Genomic DNA, 23,842 nt, shown 5'->3' on the forward strand with positions numbered 1-23,842 from the left:
CACGCTTTGCGCACACTGCCTTTCTGTTGTTGTTGCAGACTGAAGGTTTGCGGCCACCCTGAGCAGTGAGCCTGCTGGCACATTTTTCCAGCAGCATTTGCTCACTTCGTGTCTCTGTGTCCCATTTCGGTAATTCCTGTGATATCTCAAACTCTTTATTATCATAGTTGTATACTGACTCCTGATCAGTGGGCTTTGACGTTACTATTGTGGTTGTTTAGGTATTTTTTAGCAAGAAAATGTTTTCAATGAAGCGATGTACCTCGTTCCGGTAGACACAACACTGCTGACGGCAGAAGCGGGGACTGGGCTGACACCACCCCCGGATGCAGGGGCCAGGGAGTCCGTGCCCACCCGCCCTGCCCGCCCACCCCGGGGCCAGACACTGCACGGGTCCCTCCCTGCTCTAGGGACGCGTTCAGAAGAGGGAGACGCGTGTGAACGTGAGGACCGTCCTGAACCTGGGGGCTGGATCGGGTCTGTTGGACGGAACTGCGTCCCCGCCGGCAGGGGGCGCCGGAGACCGCGTCTTGTTGTGACTCACCTCCTCCCCTCCCCCCTCCTCCCCTCCCCTCCCCCTCCCCCTCCTCCCCTCCCCTCCCCCTCCTCCCCTCCCCTCCCCCTCCCCCTCCTCCCCTCCCCTCCCCTCCCCCTCCTCCCCTTTCTCCCCCTCCTCCCCTCCCCTCCCCCCCTTTCTCCTCCTCCCCCCCTCCCCTCCCCCTCCTCCCCTTTCTCCTCCTCCCCCCCTCCCCTCTCCCTCCTCCCCTTTCTCCTCCCCTCCCCCTCCTCCACTGCTCCTCCCCTCCCCTCCCCTCGCCCTCCTCCCCTCCCCTCCCCCTCCTCCCCTCCCCTCCCCCTCCCTCCCCCTCCTCCCCCTCCCTCCCCCCTCCTCCCCGCCCCCTCCCTCCCCCTCCTCCCTCTCCACCACTGCTCCTCCCCAGCCCCCTTTCCTCGGGCTCTAAGTGGGGACTCAGGTCTGTGAGCAACTCCAGGCCTGCGCTCACCTTCCTCGGGCGTGTCTGGCCGCGGGCAGAGCTGCCCTCGGTCTGTAGTGGGCACAGCTGCTCCCCGGCGGCCCCTGCAGGGGTTTCTCAGCAGAGAGCCGGCATCTCAGGGGCCCATGTGGGGTCGCCCCGCCGAAGAGCAGACCTGACTCTGCTGGACAGCCCGGGGGCTGACAGTCAGGACAGACGCAGCCCCAGGAGCTCGCCGCCCCCTACCCCGGACACCACTGGGGCAGAGCCCGGGCGGACCCCCGGCCAGCACAGGCTGTGGACGCGGAGCTTACACCCGAGCCAGCAGGACTTGCCCTGGGTAGACGCGCACCAGGAGGGCCGTGCGGAGGGCGGCCACCCTGCCCTCCCCGGGACACGCACACCTGAACAGCACGTCTCCAGGGAGGCGGCCCTCACAGTGCACAGCCTCGCTGCCTTTGGTAACGTGCATGATGATGGATGAGGACGGAAGAGAAACGAAACTGCTCTGTAAGCGGTGAGGCCAGAGCCCTGCCACCTCAGGGGGAATTTTAGCTCAGCTGGGGGTGTGGTCTCACGAGGGGTGGAGCGGCCTCACCACTGGGGTCCCCTGCACAGTCCTGGCCTCTCCCGCAAAGATGCGCCAGGGAGGGTCTGCAGGAGGGTCTCCAGGAGGGTCTCCAGGAGGGTCTGCAGGAGGGTCTCCAGGGAGGTCTGCAGGAGGGTCTCCAGGAGGCAGCCACAGTGGGGAGGGGGCTGCTTTGTTCTTGAATAGACCAAACTACTGCTTTCCATCTCTGCCCCCTGCATCACGGCGTGTAGGGAGGGGGCTTCTCCCTGGGGAGGAGGTGGGTGGGGGCGCTGGGGGGGTGTCGGCAGCTAAAGCTGGGCTGAGGCTGCGAGTCCTCGGGCAGAGGGAGGTCGGAGCTGGCTGCAAAGCCACCGGGCAGCTGCAATCAAACAGAAAAGCCTCCTTAGCTCACGGGAGCACCACTTGGGCTCAACCCCCAGGCCCAGGCCCGCAGGCAGTGACTGCTTCCTGATGAGGCTGCATTCCCAGGGGCTACAGGAGGCCCTGACTCAGCCCCACGGGGCCCCCACCTCACCTGTGGGACACCAGTCTCGACACTCAGAAGGGTGGCCGTCGACCACCTGACACTGGACACACGAACACGTGAACCCTGTCCCAGGAAAAGGCTGCCCAGCTTGTCTGGGACCCTGGGCTTACTCAACGTTTCATATTTTAAGGGAATAATGAAGAATATCAATGTTTTCCATAGCGTGTGATGGTTAATTTTATGCATCAACTTGGCTAGACCACAGTCAGTGCCCAGGTGCCAGACTACCATCTAGATGTCTGAGGGTGTTCTGTAGCTGTGATGAGCATGTAGACCAACAGATCACACTCTCTGTTGCGGGTGGGCCTCATCCAATCAGTTGAAGAGGAAATAACTGAGCAGAGGGAATTCCATCCCCAGACACCTTCAGACACAAACTGCAAAACCGACTCTTCCCGGGGCCTCCGGCCTGTGGGCTGCCCCACAGCTTTGGGTCTCTCTTCCTCTAGCACTCTATTTCTCCACCTGTAAGTCTAGGCCTGCACCACCTCCATCTGTAAGTGCATCTCTCTGTGCAGACACGCTACTGGCTCTGCATCTCAGAAGACCCCACACTAACACACCTGGATGCAAAGTGACCCTGCAAAGAAAATGGTGGGGCATGGCACAGGTTTTAAACAAACAAAACTTCCAGTTTCTTCCCGTTTTTTTCTACCAGCCAACAAACCTCTTAAATTTCTCTTTTTTTCTTAACTTCTAAGGGTTAAAAATGCCTGCTTAAAACCAACTTGAAGTAAGTAAAGCAAGCAGCCCCTTCAGTGATGGGACAAGATGAGTGCATGCAGCCTCTGGTCTGCGGTGGGGCCGAGTGGGTCCTTGCTCTCCACCCATCCGGAGCCCAGGGCCAGGGGGCATCTGCCGACCGGCCCCTCCTCCTGGAGACCCTCTAAGGAGGCTCTGGATCCAAGGGCCCTGGCCCCCTGCCCACCTCTGTTGCTTTCTCTCTCTCAAATTCACACTTCTTTCTGACCTTGGACAACAGAGGAAATCTCTAGAGAACATCCTCTCAGGTCTGCAGGGACCCCAGCTCCCACTGTGCACATGAACGCTCTGTTCTTCATGGGAAATGAGCCGCTGAGAGAACCAGGGAGTAAACCACACCAACCATGGAATAATCCAGTGGGAACCACAGGGAAAACCACCAGGAACCACAGGGAAAACCATCAGGAACCACAGGGAAAACCATCAGGAACCACAGGGAAAACCACCAGGAACCACAGGGAAAACCACCAGGACAACAGAGAAAACACCACGGACCACAGAGAAAACCACCAGGAACCACAGGGAAAACCATCAGGAACCACAGAGAAAACCACCAGGAACCATGGAACAAACCACACAGAACACAGATTAAACCACCAGGAACCACAGAGAAAGCCACCAGGAACCATGGAACAAACCACACAGAACACAGATTAAACCACCAGGAACCACAGGGAAAACCACCAGGAACCACAGAGAAAAACAATCAGGAACCGCAGGGAAAACCACCAGGAACCACAGAGAAAAACAATCAGGAACCGCAGGGAAAACCACCAGGAACCGCAGGGAAAACCACCAGGAACCACAGAGAAAAACAATCAGGAACCGCAGGGAAAACCACCAGGAACCGCAGAGAAAACCACCAGGAACCGCAGGGAAAGCCACCAGGAACCGCAGAGAAAACCACCAGGAACCGCAGGGAAAACCACCAGGAATCGCAGAGAAAAACACCAGGAACCGCAGGGAAAACACCACGGACCACAGGGAAAACCACCAGGAACCACAGAGAAAACCACCAGGAACCGCAGGGAAAACCACCAGGAACCGCAGGGAAAACCACCAGGAACCACAGAGAAAACCACCAGGAACCGCAGAGAAAACCACCAGGAACCACAGAGAAAACCACCAGGAACCACAGGGAAAACACCACAGACCACAGGGAAAACCACCAGGAAACAAGGAACAAACCTCCAGAAACCAGGGAGGAAGCCACCACAGAGCAAAGTTAAACCAGGCTCTGCTCACACAGGCGACACCTTCAAGAGGGCAGACAAAAAGTCCTTTAGTAAAGGATGCGAGGCCCTTATTTACCGGATGCAAGGCCCTAGGCAACAGCATGCAAGGCCCTTAGTTACAGGATGTGAGTTGATTGTCGGTGGGTCCTTATTCCTGACCAGGCAGCCCAGGGAGTAAGGAAAGTGAGTTCCTTCTGTGATTTTTCTTTCGACTAACTGCTCAAACCAGCCCCCAACAGCTGCTCGTTCCCTCTGTCGTGTAGGAATGCTTTCTGCTGCCAGTGACTGGATGGAACGCTTGCAGATTCCCTTTCCTCCTCCGCTGGAAGCAGAGCCGGGAGCAGCCGTCTGTCCTTCTCCTGACGAGACACACAGGGCATCTCCTCGGAGTCTGATTACTGCTGTGCATGCAATTATGCTCCTACACGTGTTGTTGGTGAAAGCTAATCAGGCCCTCATCGTCATTGGTACAGACCAGAGGATGTGCCACCCTCGTCATCATCGGTACAGACCAGAGGATGTGCCAAGGCCACCCCCCCAAAACGGAGGCCCTCTGCCTCCCGAGGGCACAGAACGACAGTTTAGGACACTCTGGCCATCGTGCTGGGGGTGTGCTGGTGGCTGGTGGGTGGTCCAGCAATGCCGCTCTATGAACAAGGCTTCACCCCACACGCCTCCTCCCACAGCACCCCAGGGCCTCCAGAGGTGTGTTAGAGTGAAGCCTGTGTGGTAGCCGCTGTCGAGGGTAAGGAATGGCTGGAGGCTGGCAAACCCGCAGGCGCCACTCAGGGACTCTGGCACATCCCGGGGGCCAGGCAGCTGGCCCGCCCGGTTGATCTGGCCAGGAAACTGCAGCCAACTTCCAGGGACCCCGGATGGGGGTTAGGAAAGCTGAGGCCCCAAAGGGTCAGCTGGCTGGCTCTCCAGGGCCACAAGGAGCAAAGGACACCCAAAACACACCCCCGGGGTCGTCAAACGTCCTGCAAGGGGCCTGGGGACGCCCCCCCATGCCATCCTGCCCCCCTTGCTGGTCCACACCAGCTGCACCGCCCCCCGCAGACCCCCGCACTCCTTCAGCCCAAGCCCCCCGCCCCCGTGTCCTGCCCAAGCAGCACGTCCCAGGTGAAGGCTGCCGTGATGTGAGCCCTGCCCCAGCCGGGGCACATGGCCTACCTGGAGGGGCAGCGGGTAGGACGAGCAGGTGGGGATCGCCAGGGGCCCGGCGCGGAAACCCGAGCAGGCCAGGATCTGCTGGGCGGGGTCACCAAGGACCCGAGGTGCTGTGGACGGGCCGTAGGCCAGGTGGGCCAGCGGGACCTGCCGCAGAGGATGGAGACGTGTCGGCTGAGCCTGGCTCTGGGCAGCCCTGTCCGGCGGTCATGCAGAACACAGCTGTCATCCTGTGGGGTTCCCAGGGGACAGCGTCCACGTCCTCCCACGGGTCTCCCTCTGACCGGAATTAAAGCCCACCTGGCACCTGCCTGCCGGAGCCCTGGCAGCAGAGACCTTTGGGTGGTGAATGAAGTGTCTCCGTTTATAATAATTCCTCAATTATAAGATGCACTACACTTACAAGAGCATCTACTCATAGATGTAAATTCTAAGGAGTCACTTTGCTTGCCTCTCCCAACACCCCAGAGCTCTGGGTTTGCGAGAGGAATTTGTCTAGCACATGGCTTACACACAGCTGCGTCCTGTGTAATGAGCAGCCTTTCTGGGGGGTTGCCACATTCCCCAGAGAAGCTGCAGTGGTTTTATCACAAACTCAGTGAGCACAGGGCCCCTTCTGGGAAGCCCATCAGGCTGACCACCATCCCTGGGGACAGACCAGCCACCTCCACCAGGCTCACAGGGCCCAAACCATACTCTGTGCAGCCATCAAGTCTAACCTCCCTGTCCTCGGAGATTTGCCAGGGGAACACCCTGACTGGCCACAGCAGGAGAAGCCCCCTGAGAGGGCCCCACCTACCCCGGCCGTCCCAAGGGCAAGATGATGGGCTGGTTGCTGAGCCTTATGACCAAGCAGAAGCCGGGCCTGGGATCTGCATGGCCCAGGGTGGGAGCTGGGGAGAAGGGTGGTTACGGGGGCACCAGGGTCTCCCATGGCTCCCAGGATTCATCTGGGGTCAGGAAACCTAGAAACACATCACAACCCTTGAGAGGCTCCAGGCTAAGCTGAGAGATGCGGGCCATGGCCAGTCTCCGGGGCAGTGGTAACAAGCGTCCCGTCGGCCGTTAGCGGGGGCGTTTGGAGGTGAGTTCACACAGCCTTCTCTCTAAAGCTGGGTGACGGGAGCGTGGTTGCTGGTGTGGGGGGTCGTGCGCGCTACCGGGTGTCGGGGGCCTCGTGTGTGGCACCTCCGAGGATGGGGCGGTTGTGGGAGGTGCCCCGCGGGCTCCGCTTGAGAACATGGCCTGGAGCAGCCGGTCCCCCGGGGAGGACGCCAGCTGTGGGGAGAGCCGCCTAGATGCTGAGGCAGACTCTCAGGGACGCACACAAAGTTACCTCTGCCTGGGGACGTGCAGGCCCAAGCCCTGGACCCGCGGGGCAGAGGCTCTGGGATTCCGCAGGCCGCGGGCCAGGGCAGCGTGGCAGGGCCGTTAGGGATTGGGCTCCGCGTTCCGCTCTATCCCGGAGCAGGCTCAGGCCACTCACGCCTCAGGGAGGACGGGCTGAAGGGCCGAGGCCGCGGCCAGCACGGCAGGGGCACTCACCACGTCCTTGAAGGCCCCCAGGACGGCGGCGGTGACGACCCCCAGCAGCAGCCCCAGGACATTGAGCGCGGCCGAGGCCCAGAGCAGCCAGTAGAGCTGGAGCGCGTCGCGGCAGGCGCCGACGCCCACGAACTCGTGGTAGGCCGGGGGGCTCCGGGCGCTGCGCGGCGGGGGGCATGAGTCACCCCCAGCCGCGGAGGCGCTGCCCGGGCAGGCGGGGCGCGCGGGGGCCCGAGGCCTCTGCAGGGAGATGCAGCAGGCAGCGGACCCTGAGGCCATTTTCACCCAGGAGCGCCCCAGGCCTCTGAGCAGAGCAGGACACATGGCCCTGCAGGCCCCGCACAGGCCCAAAACTCCAGGGGTCCTAGGCTTCGGGGGGTGGTCCCCACAGAACCGAGATTTACCTCCAGGGCTGGACCAAACCCCAGAACAACCCCCCAGCCTCAGGCGGGGGGCAGGGAACACGGCTCTGAAACACCCCAGGGCCCCGCGCCTGCCGCCAGCCCCTCCCCAGGGAACCGGGGCCAGAGGGGGCGGTGATCCCCGACCCCAGCCCCTCCAGAAGCAGGGTCGTGGCCCCCAGCACAAGCCCCCCAAGAGGCCTCCCCCGACATGCCTGCCCAGGCCCCGGCCTGCACCCCCCCGTCCTGCTGCCTCTCACCCCTGGCAGTCGTAGAGGTCGCAGCAGTAGCAGGTGCTGCTCTTCACCTTCAGCGGACACCCGCTGTTTGGGGAAGGACAGGTGACCTGCAAGCAGACAGGCAGCCAGGTGCCCACACCTGCCCGCCCTCACCCTCCCCCTCCCCCGGCACTCTGCCCCCCAGCCGGGCAGCCGCCCCTCCCGAGTGCGTTTCCTGACCCGCCCGGTCTTCTACGGGGTCAGGTACAGAGGCTGGTGGGCAACGCGGCCTCCCTGCAGGGGCACGTAAGGACCAGGTGAGCGGCGCCTGCTGCTGGACGAGGTGGGGGAGGGGGCCTCGGCCCTGTGCCTCCAGGGAGGGACCCCTCCAGGTGGGAGACCCTCCAGGTGGGCAGTAAGTGGGGCAGGGACCACCCAGCTGCAGAGGGAGGCCGGGGACCTTAGGGAAGACTTGAGGGGAGGAACGTGCATGAGTGAGGGCAGGGACTTGGGCATCCCCGGCCTGGGATGAGGCCCCAGAGCTCCCTCTGGGAGTGCGGGCCAGGCCCCCCGAAGGGGTGTCCCACCGCGTGGGTAGGTGGACACAGAGGCCCTTCTCCCCGAGGGCAGCATCCCCAGCAGCCACGAGGCCTCAACCACGCACCTGCTCCGACCTTCTCCCCACCACCGCCCCGCGCCCCTTCCTGACCTCTGCACACAGCGTCAGAGGCTGTGTTTAACCAAACTGACCAGTCTTCACAGACTAGACAGTGAGGTGAGAGATGGCAGGACAGAAGGGGCCACGCGGCCACCACACCCCCGTCGCTCCCAAAACAGATGTGAGAGCGCCCTGTGCCCTCAGCCTGGGACAGCTGGCGAGCCGGGGCCCCTGTGAGCGTGGTGTCTGAGCCTTATGTTGCACTAATTGGTCATTAAAAGGCTCCTCTCAAAGCCACACAGCCTGGACACGTGGACGCGGGGCTACCGTGAGACCAGGGTGGAGGTAACGCCAGGCGCCAGGCTCCTCACCAGACACGTGGTGAGGATGCGGCAGAGGCACGCTGGGGCAGGACAGCCCGACGTGGACAGGGCCGCGGGTCAGAGAGAGGACCAGCTCCGGCCCTTACCTCCGTCTGGTAGACGTCGTGGAGGTAGCCAGCTCCGCCGGAGTAGAACTGGCACCTGCCCGCCATGAGGGGCCTGGGCTCCTGGAGGGAGGTGGAAAGGGCGGCCTCAGCCTGGATTGGCAGCCACCTGGGGCGAGTTCAGACCTGTCACCGCAGGCTCTGAACCCGAAAGAGAGGCCGCGGCCAGCGCGAGCCCCCTGGGGGGACGGGGCAGGAGCACCGCAGCTCACCCCAGAGCCGCTGAGAAGGCGGGGAAATCGGGTCTAATGGCGACTGGCTACGGTGGGGGCAATAAGGGGAACGCAGGGAGGACAGCTCAGCGACGGGACAACACGCGTGGACACAGACAGTGAGGGTCACCGAGCTGGGTTCCGCAAGAGGAAACTGATCTTTTGAAGATTTCCTAAACGCACAGAGCACCTGAAACCTGAAGCAGGACGACTGGGCAGAGAGGACTCACGATGTGCCGAGCGGCGAAGACGCCGTCCACGACGGCGCAGCAGAAGGCTGCCACCACGCCGAAGCTGATGAACACGATGGCCGCCACCAGCTGGAAGCAGAGACGGGAGCAGCTTGGGCGTGGCGGAACCGTTCAGTGCCCACCCCACTCAGGTCCCGAGTCCCCCCGGAACCCCGCAGCAACTCTGCGGGGTCCTTGCCCGGAACCCCTGCAGCAACTCTGCGGGGTCACCTCCCACCATGGCTGCTAGAGACCTGCCATGCTGGCCGCTCCCCCCCAGCACGGCCTGCCCCGGTTGCTGCTTGTTTCGTGGGGCAGAGGGGCTGCAGGCACACAGGGAGCTCGCCCGCCCCCCTCCCCACACAGCCTCGCGGATGAGCCGGGGTCTCCCAGAGCCCAGCAGGTCCTTGCTGTAGCAAACTCTGCTACCAAGACCCTGATCATGTTCCACAGAAAAACCTGGCCTCAGACACGAGCGTTTCTGCAGGACGGGCTCCAGGGACCCAGGGCCACAGGTGCCGAGGGACACGTAGGGCACCTTTGCATGCCAGAACCCGGGGGCGAGCGGGTCCCCCATCTGACGCGTGCCCCTGACGTCCCCAAGGACACTGCCCGCCTCTGCCACGCGCCTCCTCCAATCTGACAGCAGACAAGCCTCACTCACTCCCCGCGTTTCTGTTATTCGTGAGGCTGAGAACCTGTCTTCACGTCTCAGATCACCCATCTCTTTAACACTTTTTCCGATATTTCTTGTGAAACGATTTCAGCTTTATGAAAACAAATAGCAAAAGTGTAGAATTCCTGTGCCCTCCTGTTAGAGTCACTGGTGTCAGCCCCGCACCAGGACGCCTCCCGGCGCCGTGCGATCCGCAACAGGAGGGCATGCTCTCCGTCCTGGGAAGCACACAAAGTGACTGGAGCTTTCACCCAACCCTCGCGAAAAACAAGCTGCTAAGTAGAGTATCACACTCATGCACATGGCATCTCATCTTCAGCTTCAAGAACGTGGCCAGAGGCTGCCCGCTCAGCCATGGGGCGGTCCCGAGGGGCAGGCGGCCGGGTGCCCTCCTCACAGCCCCTCCTCGCCATGCAGATACTGGGTCTGCCCCACGCCTGGCTGGCAAGCCTGCTCCAGCGAACGGGCACACAGCCTCCTGTGGGGGTGCTGCCCCCCACCCCTCACCCTGGGCCATGCGGCGTCTCCAAGCAGCGGAGCTGTCCCTAGAGCTGGCTCTGCTGTACCGGCGGGTCTGCGTGCAGCCGTCACTGGGCCCTCTTGGGAGTGGGTGTCTGCCCAGCCCATGTGCCTGAGTTGAGTGCCAGCCCGGGCTGGGGGCCCTGCTGGACTCATCACGGGCGGTGGGTGAGCAGAGCCGTCGTCAGACCCGCTGCCCCGGGGAGGCCCTCGGGCACCACCTGGTGACCTCACAGACCTGTGCTCATCGTCCCGGCTGGCAGCTGGCCCCAACCTGCAGTCTCAGCCAAAAGACCCTCACACCACACTGCCTCCCAACTGCCTCCAGGCTTCACAGAAAGCACACAAGTTCCAAGGTACCCTGGCACGCAGGGCCGCCTGCCTGCTGCAGATGTGTAAACGTGGTCTGACTCAGTTTGCACAGGTCCCACGACCTGAACGTCCTCATCAACCTTCAGGAAACGTTCAAAGTCAGTGCTAGCATGATCAAAGTCAGTGCTAGCATGATCACAAGTGTGATAAACTCAGCTCGGGGATGACTGCACGCATGGAATTGCCCAAGAGCCCAGGGTCCGGGAGACGGCGCTGGGAAAGACATTGGAAGTCCTCTCAAGCCCTCGGCTGGAAACAGGAAACCTGTCAGGACTAGCGTTAGGAGAGCGTCCTCTCAGCCGAGACCTGTACATCCTGGGCTCCGTCACAGCCCCTCATCCTTCCCAGGCCTCACGGCCCCCGCCAGCTGCTAGCGGTTTAACATCAGCAGAAGGACCGCCCAAGAAGGTGCCTCTCCTGTGTGAGGGCGGCCAGACCCCTCAGATGTTGCAGAGAGGATGTGTCTGTTGTCCTGGCAACCACAGGATGCTCTGGGTTATGCTGTGAATGCCGCACCCTGTCCAGTCAGGGCCTCTTCTCCTAGGAGAGGGACAGCGGTTACTCAGTAGCTAGAAGGTCATCTTCGAATCTCCGCTGGGCCCACCGTCTACATTCTAACAAGGGCAGGCGACTTTAAAGTGCAAATACCAAACAGATAAGGTTGTGATATGAAGAGGGCTGCCCAGAGCTGGGTGGAGACGGGGTACTTTGCCCCGACAACAGGGCCCAGGCAAGAGGGGACACGGCCCAGCCAGGACCAGGGAAAGTGAGGGCTGTGAATCTGCATGCTGAAAAGGAGAACCACCGCAGATCTCAGGCAAAAGCTGGAACGTGGACCCGTCTCACACCACATACAAGATCAACTCTCAGTGGTAAAGAATCCGCCTGCAATTTCAGGAGATGTAAGAGAGGCAGGTTTGATCCCTAGATGAGGAAGATCCCCTGGAGGAGGGCATGGCAACCCACTCCAGTATTCTTACCTGGAATCCATGGACAGAGGAGCCTCGTGGGCTACAGTCCATGGGGTCACACAGAGTCAGACATGCCTGAAGCGCCTACACAGACATGCTCAGACCAGACTTAAACATAAGCGATAAAACTCCTAGACCTTGGGTAATCTTCATGACCTTGGAATTGGCATGCGATTCTTAGAAGTGACACCAAAGCATAAGCAACAAAAGAAAAAGCAGGTAAAATGGGCTTCATTAATGCTGAAAACATTTACGCCTCAAAGGACACCATCAAGATGAGAAGACACCCCACCGGATGGGTGGAGCACCCGCAGGTCACCTGTCGGGTAAAGGACTTGTGTCTGGAATACTGACACAACAGTACTGACAACAGACGAGACCCAATTTTAAAAATGGCCAAAGGACTTGAATAAACTTTTCCCAAAAAATGATGTACAAAAGCCAACCAGAACATGAGAAGCAGCTCAACGTCATTCATCAAGGAAAGGCAAATCCACAACGAGCCCCCCGCCACACCCACCAGGGTGGCCAGCATAGAGACAGGACAGCCCATGCCTCGTCTGTGGTGACTGGCCGTAACCCTCTGAGGGGCTGCCAGGCTGTCCTCCTGAGAGGCCCCGCCTTCCCCACATCCTCACACACCGCGGACGCCCAGGGCAGCCCCTGCAGCACTGGGGACGCCGCAGGAAGGCGGAAGCACCAGCACCGTCTGATGGGAGACGAGGCAGAAGCAGCACATCCCTTCTGAGCCTCACAGAGGCCTGCCACACGGAACTGGCAAAATTAACCAGCATTCTTAGAGCTGCATTCCCCAGAGGGGTGCACCAGCAACACAGATTCCAAATGGAAACAGTAAGAAACCAGGCTTGTACCAAGCAAGGCTGGCACGCACAGCCCACAGACAGACAGCTGCGGACACGCCCTCCGCAAAGCCCTCTGAGCCGTGGTCCTCCTGGCTCTCCACGGACCCTGTCTTTCCCCAGTCTGGGAGAAGCTAGACGCTGTCATACCCCGGAGGCAGGAGAACACTCGAGGGCCCCTGACTCAAGGACAAATGGTCACACATGCGTGGTTTTGCCTGAAGTTTATACACAGTGACTTAAACTAATGACCAACGTTACACTTTTCTTCCTGTGGCCCAACCTTAGATGCTAAGGCAACACATGATGCTGTGGGACATAACCCACAGTCCCAGGGTGCGGCTCGCTTAGACTAGGGTGTGAATGGCACTGACCCAGTCCCAGGGTGAAACTCGCTTAGACTAGAGTGTGAATGGCATTGACCCAGTCCCAGGGTGAGGCTCGGTGAGGCTCGCTTAGACTAGGGTGTGAATGGCACTGACCCAGTCCCAGGGTGCAGCTCACTTAGACTAGGGTGTGAACGGCACTGACCCAGTCCCAGGGTGCAGCTCACTTAGACTAGGGTGTGAACGGCACTGACCCAGTCTCAGGGTGCAGCTCGCTTAGACTAGGGCGTGGCTCGCTTAGACTAGGGTGTGAACGGCACTGACCCAGTCCCAGGGTGCAGCTCGCTTAGACTAGGGTGTGAATGGCTCCCACTAAGGCCCAAGTCCGTGTTACAGTGCAAAGCTTGGGCTGATTCTGGGGTGCTGGATTGGGGCAGGGCTTTCCTAGGAACACGGACAGCTAGAGCTGTGAGGGGGCATGCCCCCGCCCACATCCAACCCCCCCAGCCCCCACACGCCCCACCCCCACTCTCCACTGCCCACACTCCCCCCCACACTCCCACCACACACTCCCCTCCCCCACACGCCCCCCACGTGCCCCACAGCCCATGTTCGAAACAACACAGATTCTCACCATTTGTTTTCTGTTCTCCACCAGGTTGATGCCAATAATTCCTAAGAAAGATCCAAAGCCCAGCTGACGCCAAAGGAAAACAAGGGAGAAAGCGCTCAGGTTACACGCCTGACAGCCCAAAGCGGACACGGAGCAGTGACCACCCACCTCAGGACATCCCATCAGAGAGCACGGCTGGCCCCCCCACCCCCCAGGGCTGGAAGCACTAGTGGCGGGGGTGGGGGTGGCTCACACCCCACGGGCGGGCCTCTCAGAGCTGTCAGAGCCAGTGATCACAGTGAAGCTGCTGTGCTCTCGGCTGTGTTCTCAAATATTGGAACTCCTACGGTGACAGACGTTATCTTCTTGGGCTCCAAAATCACTGCAGACGGTGACAGCAGGCATGAAATTAAAAGACACTTCCTCCTTGGAAGAAAAGCTATGACCGACCTAGACAGCGAATTAAAAAGCACAGACATCACTTTGCCAACAAAGGTCTGCCTAGTCACAGCTATGTTTTTTCCAGTGGTCATGTTTGGCTGTGAGAGTTGGACTATAAAGAAAGCTGAGTGCCACAGAATTGATGCTTTTGAACTGTGGTGAAGACTCCTGAGAGTTCCTTGGATGGCAAGGAGATCCAACCAGTCCATCCTAAAGGAGATCAGTCCTGGGTGTTCATTGGAAGGACTGATGCTGAAGCTGAAACTCAGACTCCAGTACTTTGGCCACTTGATGCAAAGAGCCGATTCATTGGAAAAGACCGTGATGGTGGGAAAGACTGAAGGCAGGAGGAGAAGGGGACGACAGAGGAAGAGATGGTTGGATGGCATCACCGACTAAGTGGACATCAGTTTGAGCAAATTCTGAGAGACAGTGAAGGACAGGGAAGCCTGGCGTGCTGCAGTCCATGGGGTTGCAAAGAGTCAGGCACGACTGAATTGAGCACAGCTGAGTTGAGCACATCACTGAGCTGAACAACACATCAGTTGAACTGATTCTGGGAAAAGAGCGTCACGGGCCCCCACCCCAACACAGAGAACATCTTCACGGGGACCCAGCCTCTGAGTCAGGGGGTCAGAGGGAGGCCCGTCCCAGGGTTTCTCCTGGGCCGTTGGAGGAGGAACAGGAAGCCGGAACCAAGGCTGTTCCAGACACAGACAAGCTGACACCCGTCACTCAGGTGAGCAGGCGGACAGGTGACTCTCGGGACCGTCCACTTGCCCCTCGGCCTCGGCTCTTCGGCCGGGGGCGGGTGATGCGGGTACAGCGGGGAAACGCCTGGGCTGTGCACATCTCGGCGCCCAGGGTGCAGACAGCCTCACGCCCACCATGCCCACCCTGGGGAGAACGTCTTAGTTTCTGAAGAGCAGAGTTCCAGCAACACTGGGGGTGCTGCTCAGAGCAGTGGGAGACAAGCCCCGTGTGGGCACCCAGGGCACCCTGAGACTCAGCACTGGAGCCCGCCAGGTGGTGCCCACAGCTCTGCCTGCCCGCTGGCTTCCGAGCGACCGTGCGGAGCCGGGGTGGGGGGGGGGAGGGGGCAGCAGGCTGTAGCGGCTCTAAGGCCATGGCACCAAATTTAATGCATGAATGTCAGACCTGCCTGTGTTCATGAACGCCGTATCTGTGAGGACATCCGTGAGACGGACATGGACCAGTAATTTAAAAATTCTCAAGGAGTGAGGAAAGACGAGCAGTTTCTTCCAAATATTGCAGTCCCTCTCCACCATCCAAGAGAGCAAAATCCCCTCCAAAATAAATGAATTAAAATATGTCTGTTGTTGCCATAAGTTCCATGTTTTTGGATTTGAAAAAAAAAAAAACAACCCTCTTTCTAAAATGTTGAGGTGTTTGCACCCTCTCACCCAGTTTCTGCTTGAGACACACCCTTCACTACAGGGCTGGAGCTGTGTGTCCCCAGAAGTGACTTTCATCCTCATGTGCCTTGAGCAAAGCTCATCTGTCGTGTCCACCGTTTGCTTTCAAAACCATCCAGCTGAAGCGAGTTTCACCCTGGTCGTTGCCCAGCAGTCAGGTTCTCTGCAGAGCAAAGCTCTGAACACACCCAGGATGCTCTGAAAGTGACCTCAAGGTGAAATCCTGAGCCACCGAAGCTTGGAGAACATGGAAAACCTCCTCGCGGTTAATCCTGACACGCTGCAGGTCATCTGGAGGACACATCCTCACAGCCGCCGGCCCCCAGGTCCCCCCGCCCCGTCCAGGACACAGGCAAGGAGGCCAGGTTCTTGAAAGATTTCACTAAGAATGCCATCCGCACAGACACTGTGCGTGGGGGTTTACTCGTAAAGGGTACACCAGGAGATAACGCAGATTTATACAGCACAGAGTATAGAGAATAATACAAAGATGAAACGAAGGATGTGTGTAAAATATTTTCATCCTTGCTAAAATGTCATCAACATCATTACTCATCTGGATAATAATTTCAGTGAGAAATTAAATACGCTTTATTTTTAAGGTCTCTGAGTATCACTGTGTGAGACTCCGCCCCGGGCATCGTGTCTGATAAAGGGCAATGCCACAGTGCTCCCTGAGTGCGACGCCAACGCCGGGAGCAAACCTTACTGCCAACAGTGGACACGACTTCATAGTTCTGAGCCTTGATGATCTCGGATTTGGGGGCTGCTGTTGCCAGGTCTGGCTAGGCTGTGACTGCCCCGGGGGCTCACTGCCCAGAAGCAGAGGTGTGGACCTCGTCAGCTCATTTTCCTGCTGCTCCCATGTGGTCGTATTAGCGTACCTCCAACCAGGCTTCGTGGCATCTTTTAAAGTCCAAGGTCAATTCCAAGAGGGTTGACTCCCTCTGGGGACTTTGGGGACACCCTGAGGAGGGCCTATCGCACTCCTTGGTTCCGACTCCTTCCCCCCTCCACTTCTCAGGACTCGGAACCCCACAGGGCCATCTGACAAGGCAGGCAACCACCTAAATTTACACCTCTGTGGGGCTGGGGTGGCGCAAGTCAGCACCACGCGGAAATCTGTATCCTGGGCCCCCAGACCTGCCCCCCAGGGACCCGACACTCACAATGATGCCGGGGTAGTATCCGCCCACAGTCACGTTCTCAGTCCTCGTGGTCGCGGCCAGGCCGACGGTCAGGATGGAGGCGGACACCACCAGCAGAGCCCCCACAAACCACAGGGTCGTCTTCTTTCTCCTCACAAACCCTTCTGGGAAAGGACACGGAGGCGCCGGTTGGTGAGGTGCTGGGCTCGGGGAGGGTCCAGCACCTCTCAGGCATCCCAGCAGCTACGGCTCTTGCCTGCAGCCCTCTGCTCACGGGCAGGGCCTGGGACACGCTGCATCTGCCTCCCTCCTCCCTGCCCCAGTCCTGAGAGCCGGCCCGCTCACCGCCCCCTCCTCTGCCGACCCTGACGTCTTGCCTGCTTCCTCGCGGTCACCTGGTGAAGGGCACACAGACCCCACTGGTCCTCCTGCACGGCCCCCTCACCCGGGCCTCCGTCCAGCCACCGGCAGTGAGAACAGGAGCCTGGCCACAATCCCCTGAGGCCTCTGCTGCACCCAGAGCATCTCTAGCCAAGGTCAGCAGCCACGCGATCTGTGTCCACTTCCCTAACGCCATCCCCCAGACAATGGGCCCTGAGAGGGTGGGGGCTCTGCCTTGTTACCAACGCCCCCCTCTTGCCTAGGACGGCGCCCACACACAGCGGTTTCTCAGTAAACGCTGGGCTGGCCGAACCCTCCCTGGGTCCCAAGTCCCCCAGCCCTCCACCCCGGCCCCAGCAACAGCCAGGCAGCCACTCGAGCAGGTGCCTGGTGCCCCCAGGCCCGGACCCCACCCCAGCTCCAAGGCTGGTCGGAGGACCTCTGCACCCGCCTGGACCAGGCCGCGCAGGCTGGGCACAGTGGGGGCACCCGCCCCCTTCCGGGCCACCCATGAATCCACGCTGCTCTGGGGTTGCACCCTTGTCCCGGGCTCCACCCCGAGCCAGTCCCACTTGCTGGTCCACCTCTAGGTCTCGGCTCAGCACCAAACTCACAAGACATGGAATGGCAGGTGCAGAAAGTATAAAAGTGTGCAGGGCTCGCCACCATCCTCCTGCACATCCACCTCCCTCGCCCCTTGTCAGCGGGCCCCCATTATTGGATGTGGAAATGGGCCAGCTGAGAGGTGGCATCTCCCAGCCTCTTCTGCTGGGTGATTACATCCTCAGCAAATAGTCTCCATTTCAACAAGGGTATCAGGTGGAACCTACGGGAAATCTCTTAAAGGAACCATTACCCCTGCCTTCCTCCCCTTCATCCTTCCCACAGCCTGGAGTGTGAGCACAGACAGAGCCCCTGCTGCCATTTTGCTCTGCGAGGGAACCTCGACAAGGGAAGTCACACCCAGAGAGAGGCAGAGCAGAAAGACTGCTCTGGCTCACCCACCTCCAAACTCTGCTTAGGTAGCAGAATCACATCTCCAGACTGCAAGGCACTATTGTGGACGCCCTGGTATCTGCAGTCACAGAACTCAAAAAAGCAAGAAGGGAACCCTTCCATCGCTGGTACCTCCCTCCCCCAAGCCTTAATTTCTGGGTTTCATGTGGAACTAACTTCCCCACACGTGTCTCAGGGAAGGCAAGAAGGCTTGTTTACAATAACCATAATTGTAATACTAATAATTATTACCGTAATCAAATCTCAGTTACTACCATCCCTACATTGTCATCAACAACCACACAACAGAGGCAAAGACAGCCAGGCAGAGGGCTGATGAGAGACCCCCACACTGAACCCATCCAGGCTGGCACATTTTGTTTGTTGCAGAGTTAACTGTTTTGATCCCTGTGACTCCAAAACAAAATGAGATGAAAGAAAAATGTGGTGCTTCTCCCCACACCAAAGTTTTCAAAATTGATGTGTGTGTGTGTGCGTGTTTGCAAGCAGCTGTGCATTTGACCACAACCACCATCTCAGATCTGGACCATCCCACGGACAGAGGAGCCTGGCAGGCTACAGTCCATGGGTCACACAGAGGTGGACATGAGTGACATACATATATGCCGTCTCAGATGACCCCGGGCCCCACCAGCAGCACTCACCGACCTCCCCGCGCCCCACCCCACCCCCGACCCGGACTGTGCATCTGGAGATTTACACTGCTGTCTGCAGTCCCATCAGCAAAGCTGAATGGCAGGCCAAGGCCATGCCACCCAAAACCAGATTGTCACGTACTCAGAAATAAATTACCCAAAACCCTGAGTCAACGCGCTCACTCAGAATCGCTTGGTCAGCCTGGGAACACTGCTCTCCCCACTGGGCTGGCTGGGGCAAAGCTCTCAGGAAGGTCACATCATTCCGGAGGCCCTCCACCCTTCACCTGCTCTTTCACTGATATTTTTTGGTAGTTTTTATTGAAAATACATAAGACCTGTTAAGGGTGAACCATTTAGGGCAGTGTCCACAGGATGCACAGCCCAGGTGCGCGTGGACGATTCACACCCCTGGGACCCAGTGGGCCGGGGGGTCCCCGCGGAGGGCTTTTCCCTCATCCACAGATATTCACTGCATCTTCCTGACAGAGTCACAGCATGCAGAAGCAATCGCTTATTTTTCTTTGCATATATTTAAAGCCTGAAACCAAGGATTCAAGTACAAGCTGGTTTCCCCCAGAGATCAAAAGGTCAGCGGTTAAAACTGATCTGGGGTGTCTTGTGGGGGGGAGAGACCATGGAAAGGCAAAGCCACTTCGCAAATGGGTGAGTGGGAGAAAGACAGACACCTCCCCACGGGTGACATCCTATCCTGGGTGATTAACTTTAGAATGGCAGGTACACTGAAATAAAGGCCAAAGAAGTTAAAAACACATCTTCTTCTACGGTTTGGAAAATTAACAAAGCTGTTGCCTTGGACACTGACGCGACCATCATCCAAGTGACACAGGGGCCCTGTAGCCCCCGCCCTGCCCACCGGGCCCGGGGCTCACCTCTCCTGCGCACGGGCCAGCCTGCCCAGCCCGGAGCCCCGCGGGGAGCCCACAGACCTGCTGTGCCCTGGGCGTGCTCGCCCTCGACTGCTCTTCCCGAGGGCCCAGACCAGTCTCGGCTGTAAAGCGTGTGTTAAGAGCAGGAAGATGCCTGAAAGGAGACTCCATGGGACTAAGTGTTTGAACGGAATTATCAAATGCCGTCCTCCTCAGAGGGCTTTGCTCTCTTTACGCTTCTAATGCATCTAATGCGTTATATGTTCACTGTGTTCAGAGTACTTAACCGACATCTCAGTGCCCGATTCACACCACCTGGCTGACTGTTGTACCTGGTCTCTCAGCTCTGTGGGCCTGTCTGGCTGACCCCCTCACCTCCCTGTGACGACACTCTGGTTCCAAAGGCTCTCAGCTCCACTTTGATCAGCCCCTTTAGGAAGCTGCATGATGAGTGGTAGTTTTTCTGGGGCCTTGTCAAGTCTGTTAGTGACGTCCTGACAGACTTCGTCAAAAGCGTCTCCTTCCTAGGAACCATCTTCAGTCTAACTGCACCGCTTCCCCACGTTCACCCATGTCCGACTTTCCCTGTGAAACACTACGTGATAAGCAGCCCAGGGCCCGAGCAGCCCTTTTGTCAGGACTGTGTCGTCGCTTCTGAGGGAACATGCAGTCTGGGGAGACAGCAGCCGGGAAAGGGATGGTTCTGAGCGGCCCCGATTCAACGACACAGGCTGCAATATCTGGACTCCAGGCACAAGAGAGACAAGGCTGGATCCCAGCCTGCACTCGGCGTCACAGACGTGGGGCTTCACGTAAACATTAGGCAATAAGAAGAAGTTCAAGAAAGGAAGGTGGGCCACGTTGCTGACCACCATCACACACGTGCACTTTTAGGTCAGGTTTTGGAGAGGAGGGGGGTCTGCGCTGGATGGAAAATCCAGACTCCCTGACTTGCTCCTTCGACCTTGCTGTCCTGCCAGCAGGAGTCTCACATGTGCATCGTTACAACTGAAGCAGGGTAAGGTTGTGCCCTGCCTGTCAGCTAAAATCTCAACTATTATGCTTACAGCTGTGCTGGCAATTTACATGAACTGTACCTGAAATGTTGTGGGGCTGCCAGACACGCTGAGTGATTCCAGGTGCCCCCGGCCCTCTGACCCTGAGAGCAGGGGCCATGGGGCTCTTGCTTGACATGGGGTTCCCACACCTGTATCCCCTCATGCTGAATGCATGACTGAGCCCTAGTTCCCTGATCTGCAAAGTGGGGATAATGACAACTCCCTGCTTGCCCGCCACTTCAGTGCTATAGGGTGCAGTGAGAGAGTATAAATGAAGGTTCCAGATGTGTTTTTATGTGTGCAATACTAGAGGGTTGTGGTTGGTGCTAACATTAAGATGGCTCAGCCCAGGGCTGCTCCTCTCCCAGCCTCCTCCCAGCCTCCCCTCCCAGGCTCCTCCCAGCCTCCCCTCCCAGCCTCCCCTCCCAGCCTCCCCTCCCAGCCTCCTCCCAGCCTCCCCTCCAGCCTCCTTCCCAGCCTCAGTGACCAGGCTCCTCCCAGCCTCCTCCCAGCCTCCCCTCCCAGCCTCCTCCCAGCCCCCCCCTCCCAGCCTCCCCTCCCAGCCCCCCCTCCCAGCCTCCCCTCCCAGCCTCCCCTCCCAGCCTCCCCCCAGCCTCCCCTCCCAGCCTCCTCCCTGCCTCCCCTCCCAGCCTCCCCTCCCAGCCTTCCCTCCCAGCCTCGCCTCCCAGCCTCCCCTCCCAGCCTCGCCTCCCAGCCTCCTCCCAGCCTCCCTCCCAGCCTCAGTGACCAGCTTCTCCCAGCCTCCCTCCCAGCCTCCTCCCAGCCTCCCCTCCCAGCCTCCCCTCCCAGCCTCCTCCCTCCCAGCCTCCTCTCCCAGCCTCCCCTCCCAGCCTCCCCTCCCAGCCTCCCCTCCCAGCCTCCCTCCCAGCCTCCCCTCCCAGCCTCCTCCCAGCCTCCTCCCAGCCTCCCCTCCCAGCCTCCCCTCCCAGCCTCCCCTCCCAGCCTTCCCTCCCAGCCTCCCTCCCAGCCTCCCCTCCCAGCCTCCCCTCCCAGCCTTCCCTCCCAGCCTCGCCTCCCAGCCTCGCCTCCCAGCCTCCTCCCAGCCTCCTCCCAGCCTCCCCTCCCAGCCTCCTCCCAGCCTCCCCTCCCAGCCTCAGTGACCAGGCGCAAGGACGGAGGAGACCCAGTCACTGTCCCGCCCTCTGCACCTTCTTCACTGAGTGGAGCTGGAAGGGTGCATCACAAAGTGGGGGGCAGTCACCTAGTCACCCCCTCCCGGCGGGCAGGGCCTGGGCCACCCAGAAAGAGGGAGCTGTTTACTCTCAGCAGCCATGGGACAGAGCAAGTGTCCCAGGGAAGCGGACGCGGGGACACGCCCTCAGCCAACAACTTCCCTTTCATTCCACTCTTACACAGACACATCCCCAAGGGTGTGAACGCAGAAACGTAAGGTAGAAGATGCCCATAGCCCCATCCCAGCCACACTAAAGTTAGTATTTTTAAGTAAAACACCAACTCTTAGCATTTTTTAAATTTGAAGTTCCTCCTCAGAAGAAAAATCTAAAATGTTATTTTTAAATCAAGTCATTCTAATATAATAATGGCAATGACCATAGATAGTTAATAACTTATATAATAACAACTATCTGTTATAATCAGTAACTGCATTTGGTTTTAGAGAGTGTTGGTCACAGAAATGTTTTCTTTTGGAAAGAAAGAGCTCGGCACCAGAGGAACAGAGCCCGGCTCACTGCTCACTGCTCCTGCTCCTCATTCCTCCTGATTCCTCGGTTATCATTTAAATGATAAGTTTAAAATAAGTTTTTAAAAATCTGGTTTTTAAAAAGACTTTGCAGGGCTGGGAGTTTAATCCCGCATTTCCTACTGGATGGTCCATGAAGCCCTGCAGGACCCAGGTGTCTCCACCCCCATCCCAGAGCCTCTTCTTTGGAAGTCTCCCGCCTCCCCGTCGTCGGGAAAACAGCCCCCTCCTGGCGGCCTGCAGGCAGAGAATAAAGGCACCGATCTCCTGTGTCCCAGCCCGGCTTGGCTGCATCAGGCTGGGAGGGAAATCCTGGAAATTACGGAATCGTCTGGGGAGGGCGCGGGGAGCCCAGCCGCCCCAGGGAAGCTCAAGGAGAAAGAAGTTACCTGGCCCCAGGAAATGACCTTTTCCTAGAAAATTTGTAGACTGAAGTTGGGTGGAAGGATGAAACAGAGTGCGTTGTCCCGCCTGTGCGGGTAGTGATCTACTGTCTGCAGTAGAAGACGGTGAAGAGACGGCAGAGGCTCGCGCTGTCGGGACTCTCAGAAAAGAGGTGGGAGGGGGCCCGTGGGAGCTCGGCACCGGAGAAACGGAGCCCGGCTCACCTGCGCGCTCACCTGTCGTGTCCAGAAGGGCCAGGGGCCCGGGCACCGGCGGCGGGAGCGGCTGCATCCCGGGGCTGCTCTCCCGCTGCTGCGACAGCGACCGTGGGCCGCGGGGCCGCGAGGACCAGCCACCAGCTGGGAGCGCGGGCCCTTAGGTCTGCTCCGTCTGGCCGCTGAGTCCCACCCGCGCCGCGCCCCGCCCCGCCCCTGACCACGCCCCGCCCCGCCCCTGACCACGCCCCGCCCCTCGCCCCCACCTGCCCCCGCCCCTGACCACGCCCCGCCCTGACCACGCCCCGCCCCTCGCCCCCACCCGCCCCCGCCCCTGGCCCCGCCCCGCCCTGACCAAGCCCCGCCCCTCGCCCCCACCCGCCCCCGCCCCGGCCCCGCTCCGCCACGCACCCACCCCAGGCCTTGTCGCGGGCAGACCCTCAGAGGTGGAGCGGTAGGTGACGCTGAGAATCTGCGGAGAGGGGCTCCCCTGGTGTGGCCGCATTGACACCGCTGTTTGGGAAGGAAGATGGCTGCTTTCTGCTCTGCTGCGCTGCGCTCGGTCGCTAAGTCACGCCCAACCTTCTGAGACCCCACGGACTGCAGCCCGCCAGGCTCCTCTGTCCATGGGAGTCTCTAGGCAAGAAAACTGGAGTGGGCTGCCATTTCCTCCTCCAGGGGTCTTCCTGACCCGGGGATCGAACCCGCGTCTCCTCCCTGAGTTTCTTGCGTGGGCAAGTGGATTCTTTAGAAGCTTAAGGACACGCCCAAGACCTGTGGTTCTAAACCCAGAGAATCAGCTAAAGATATTTTTAAAAACATTCACTGCTGCCCTGAGCTCATCCCAGGCCCATCGACTCAGAACATCTGTCAATGAAATTGCTGTGAGGAACCCCAGTAGTTCTGAAGGGGCTCCATTGTGAGAGAAGGCCCTGGCGCGGGGGTCTGCACACGAGGGCCCTGTGTGTACCAGCGACGAGGCCCGGGGTCGCTGTGTGGTGGGGCTGCGCACACCAGCAGGAAAAGTCCGAACGCAGCGCGGAGCGAAAACGTGAGTGTGTGGTGCTGAGGCAAGTGGAACCCCGCCTGTGCGCGGTTTGTGAGCGTGCAAAGCAGCACTGTTCGCCACACGTGCCTGCGTGAACGGCACGGACAGCCACTCTGCTC

At 59.5% G+C, this 23,842-nt stretch overlaps 1 protein-coding gene across 1 annotated transcript; it reads right to left on the reverse strand.

Annotated features, from left to right (window-relative positions):
* Positions 1 to 1,783: 1,783 nt before the first annotated feature.
* Positions 1,784 to 22,816, reverse strand: TMEM255B (transmembrane protein 255B). Its single transcript, XM_020900627.2, has 10 exons — positions 22,697 to 22,816; positions 16,394 to 16,536; positions 13,369 to 13,431; positions 9,011 to 9,100; positions 8,551 to 8,631; positions 7,466 to 7,551; positions 6,805 to 6,964; positions 5,263 to 5,406; positions 2,076 to 2,132; positions 1,784 to 1,924 (listed from the first exon to the last, which is right to left on the reverse strand). The coding sequence occupies exons 1-10, from the start codon at positions 22,749 to 22,751 to the stop codon at positions 1,784 to 1,786; spliced, it is 1,020 nt and encodes a 339-aa protein (XP_020756286.2). The 5' UTR covers positions 22,752 to 22,816.
* Between the last annotated feature and the right edge of the window lie 1,026 nt (positions 22,817 to 23,842).

This window comes from Odocoileus virginianus, chromosome 8, assembly GCF_023699985.2.
Source record: "Odocoileus virginianus isolate 20LAN1187 ecotype Illinois chromosome 8, Ovbor_1.2, whole genome shotgun sequence".
In the NCBI taxonomy this organism is placed as follows: Eukaryota; Metazoa; Chordata; class Mammalia; order Artiodactyla; family Cervidae; genus Odocoileus; species Odocoileus virginianus.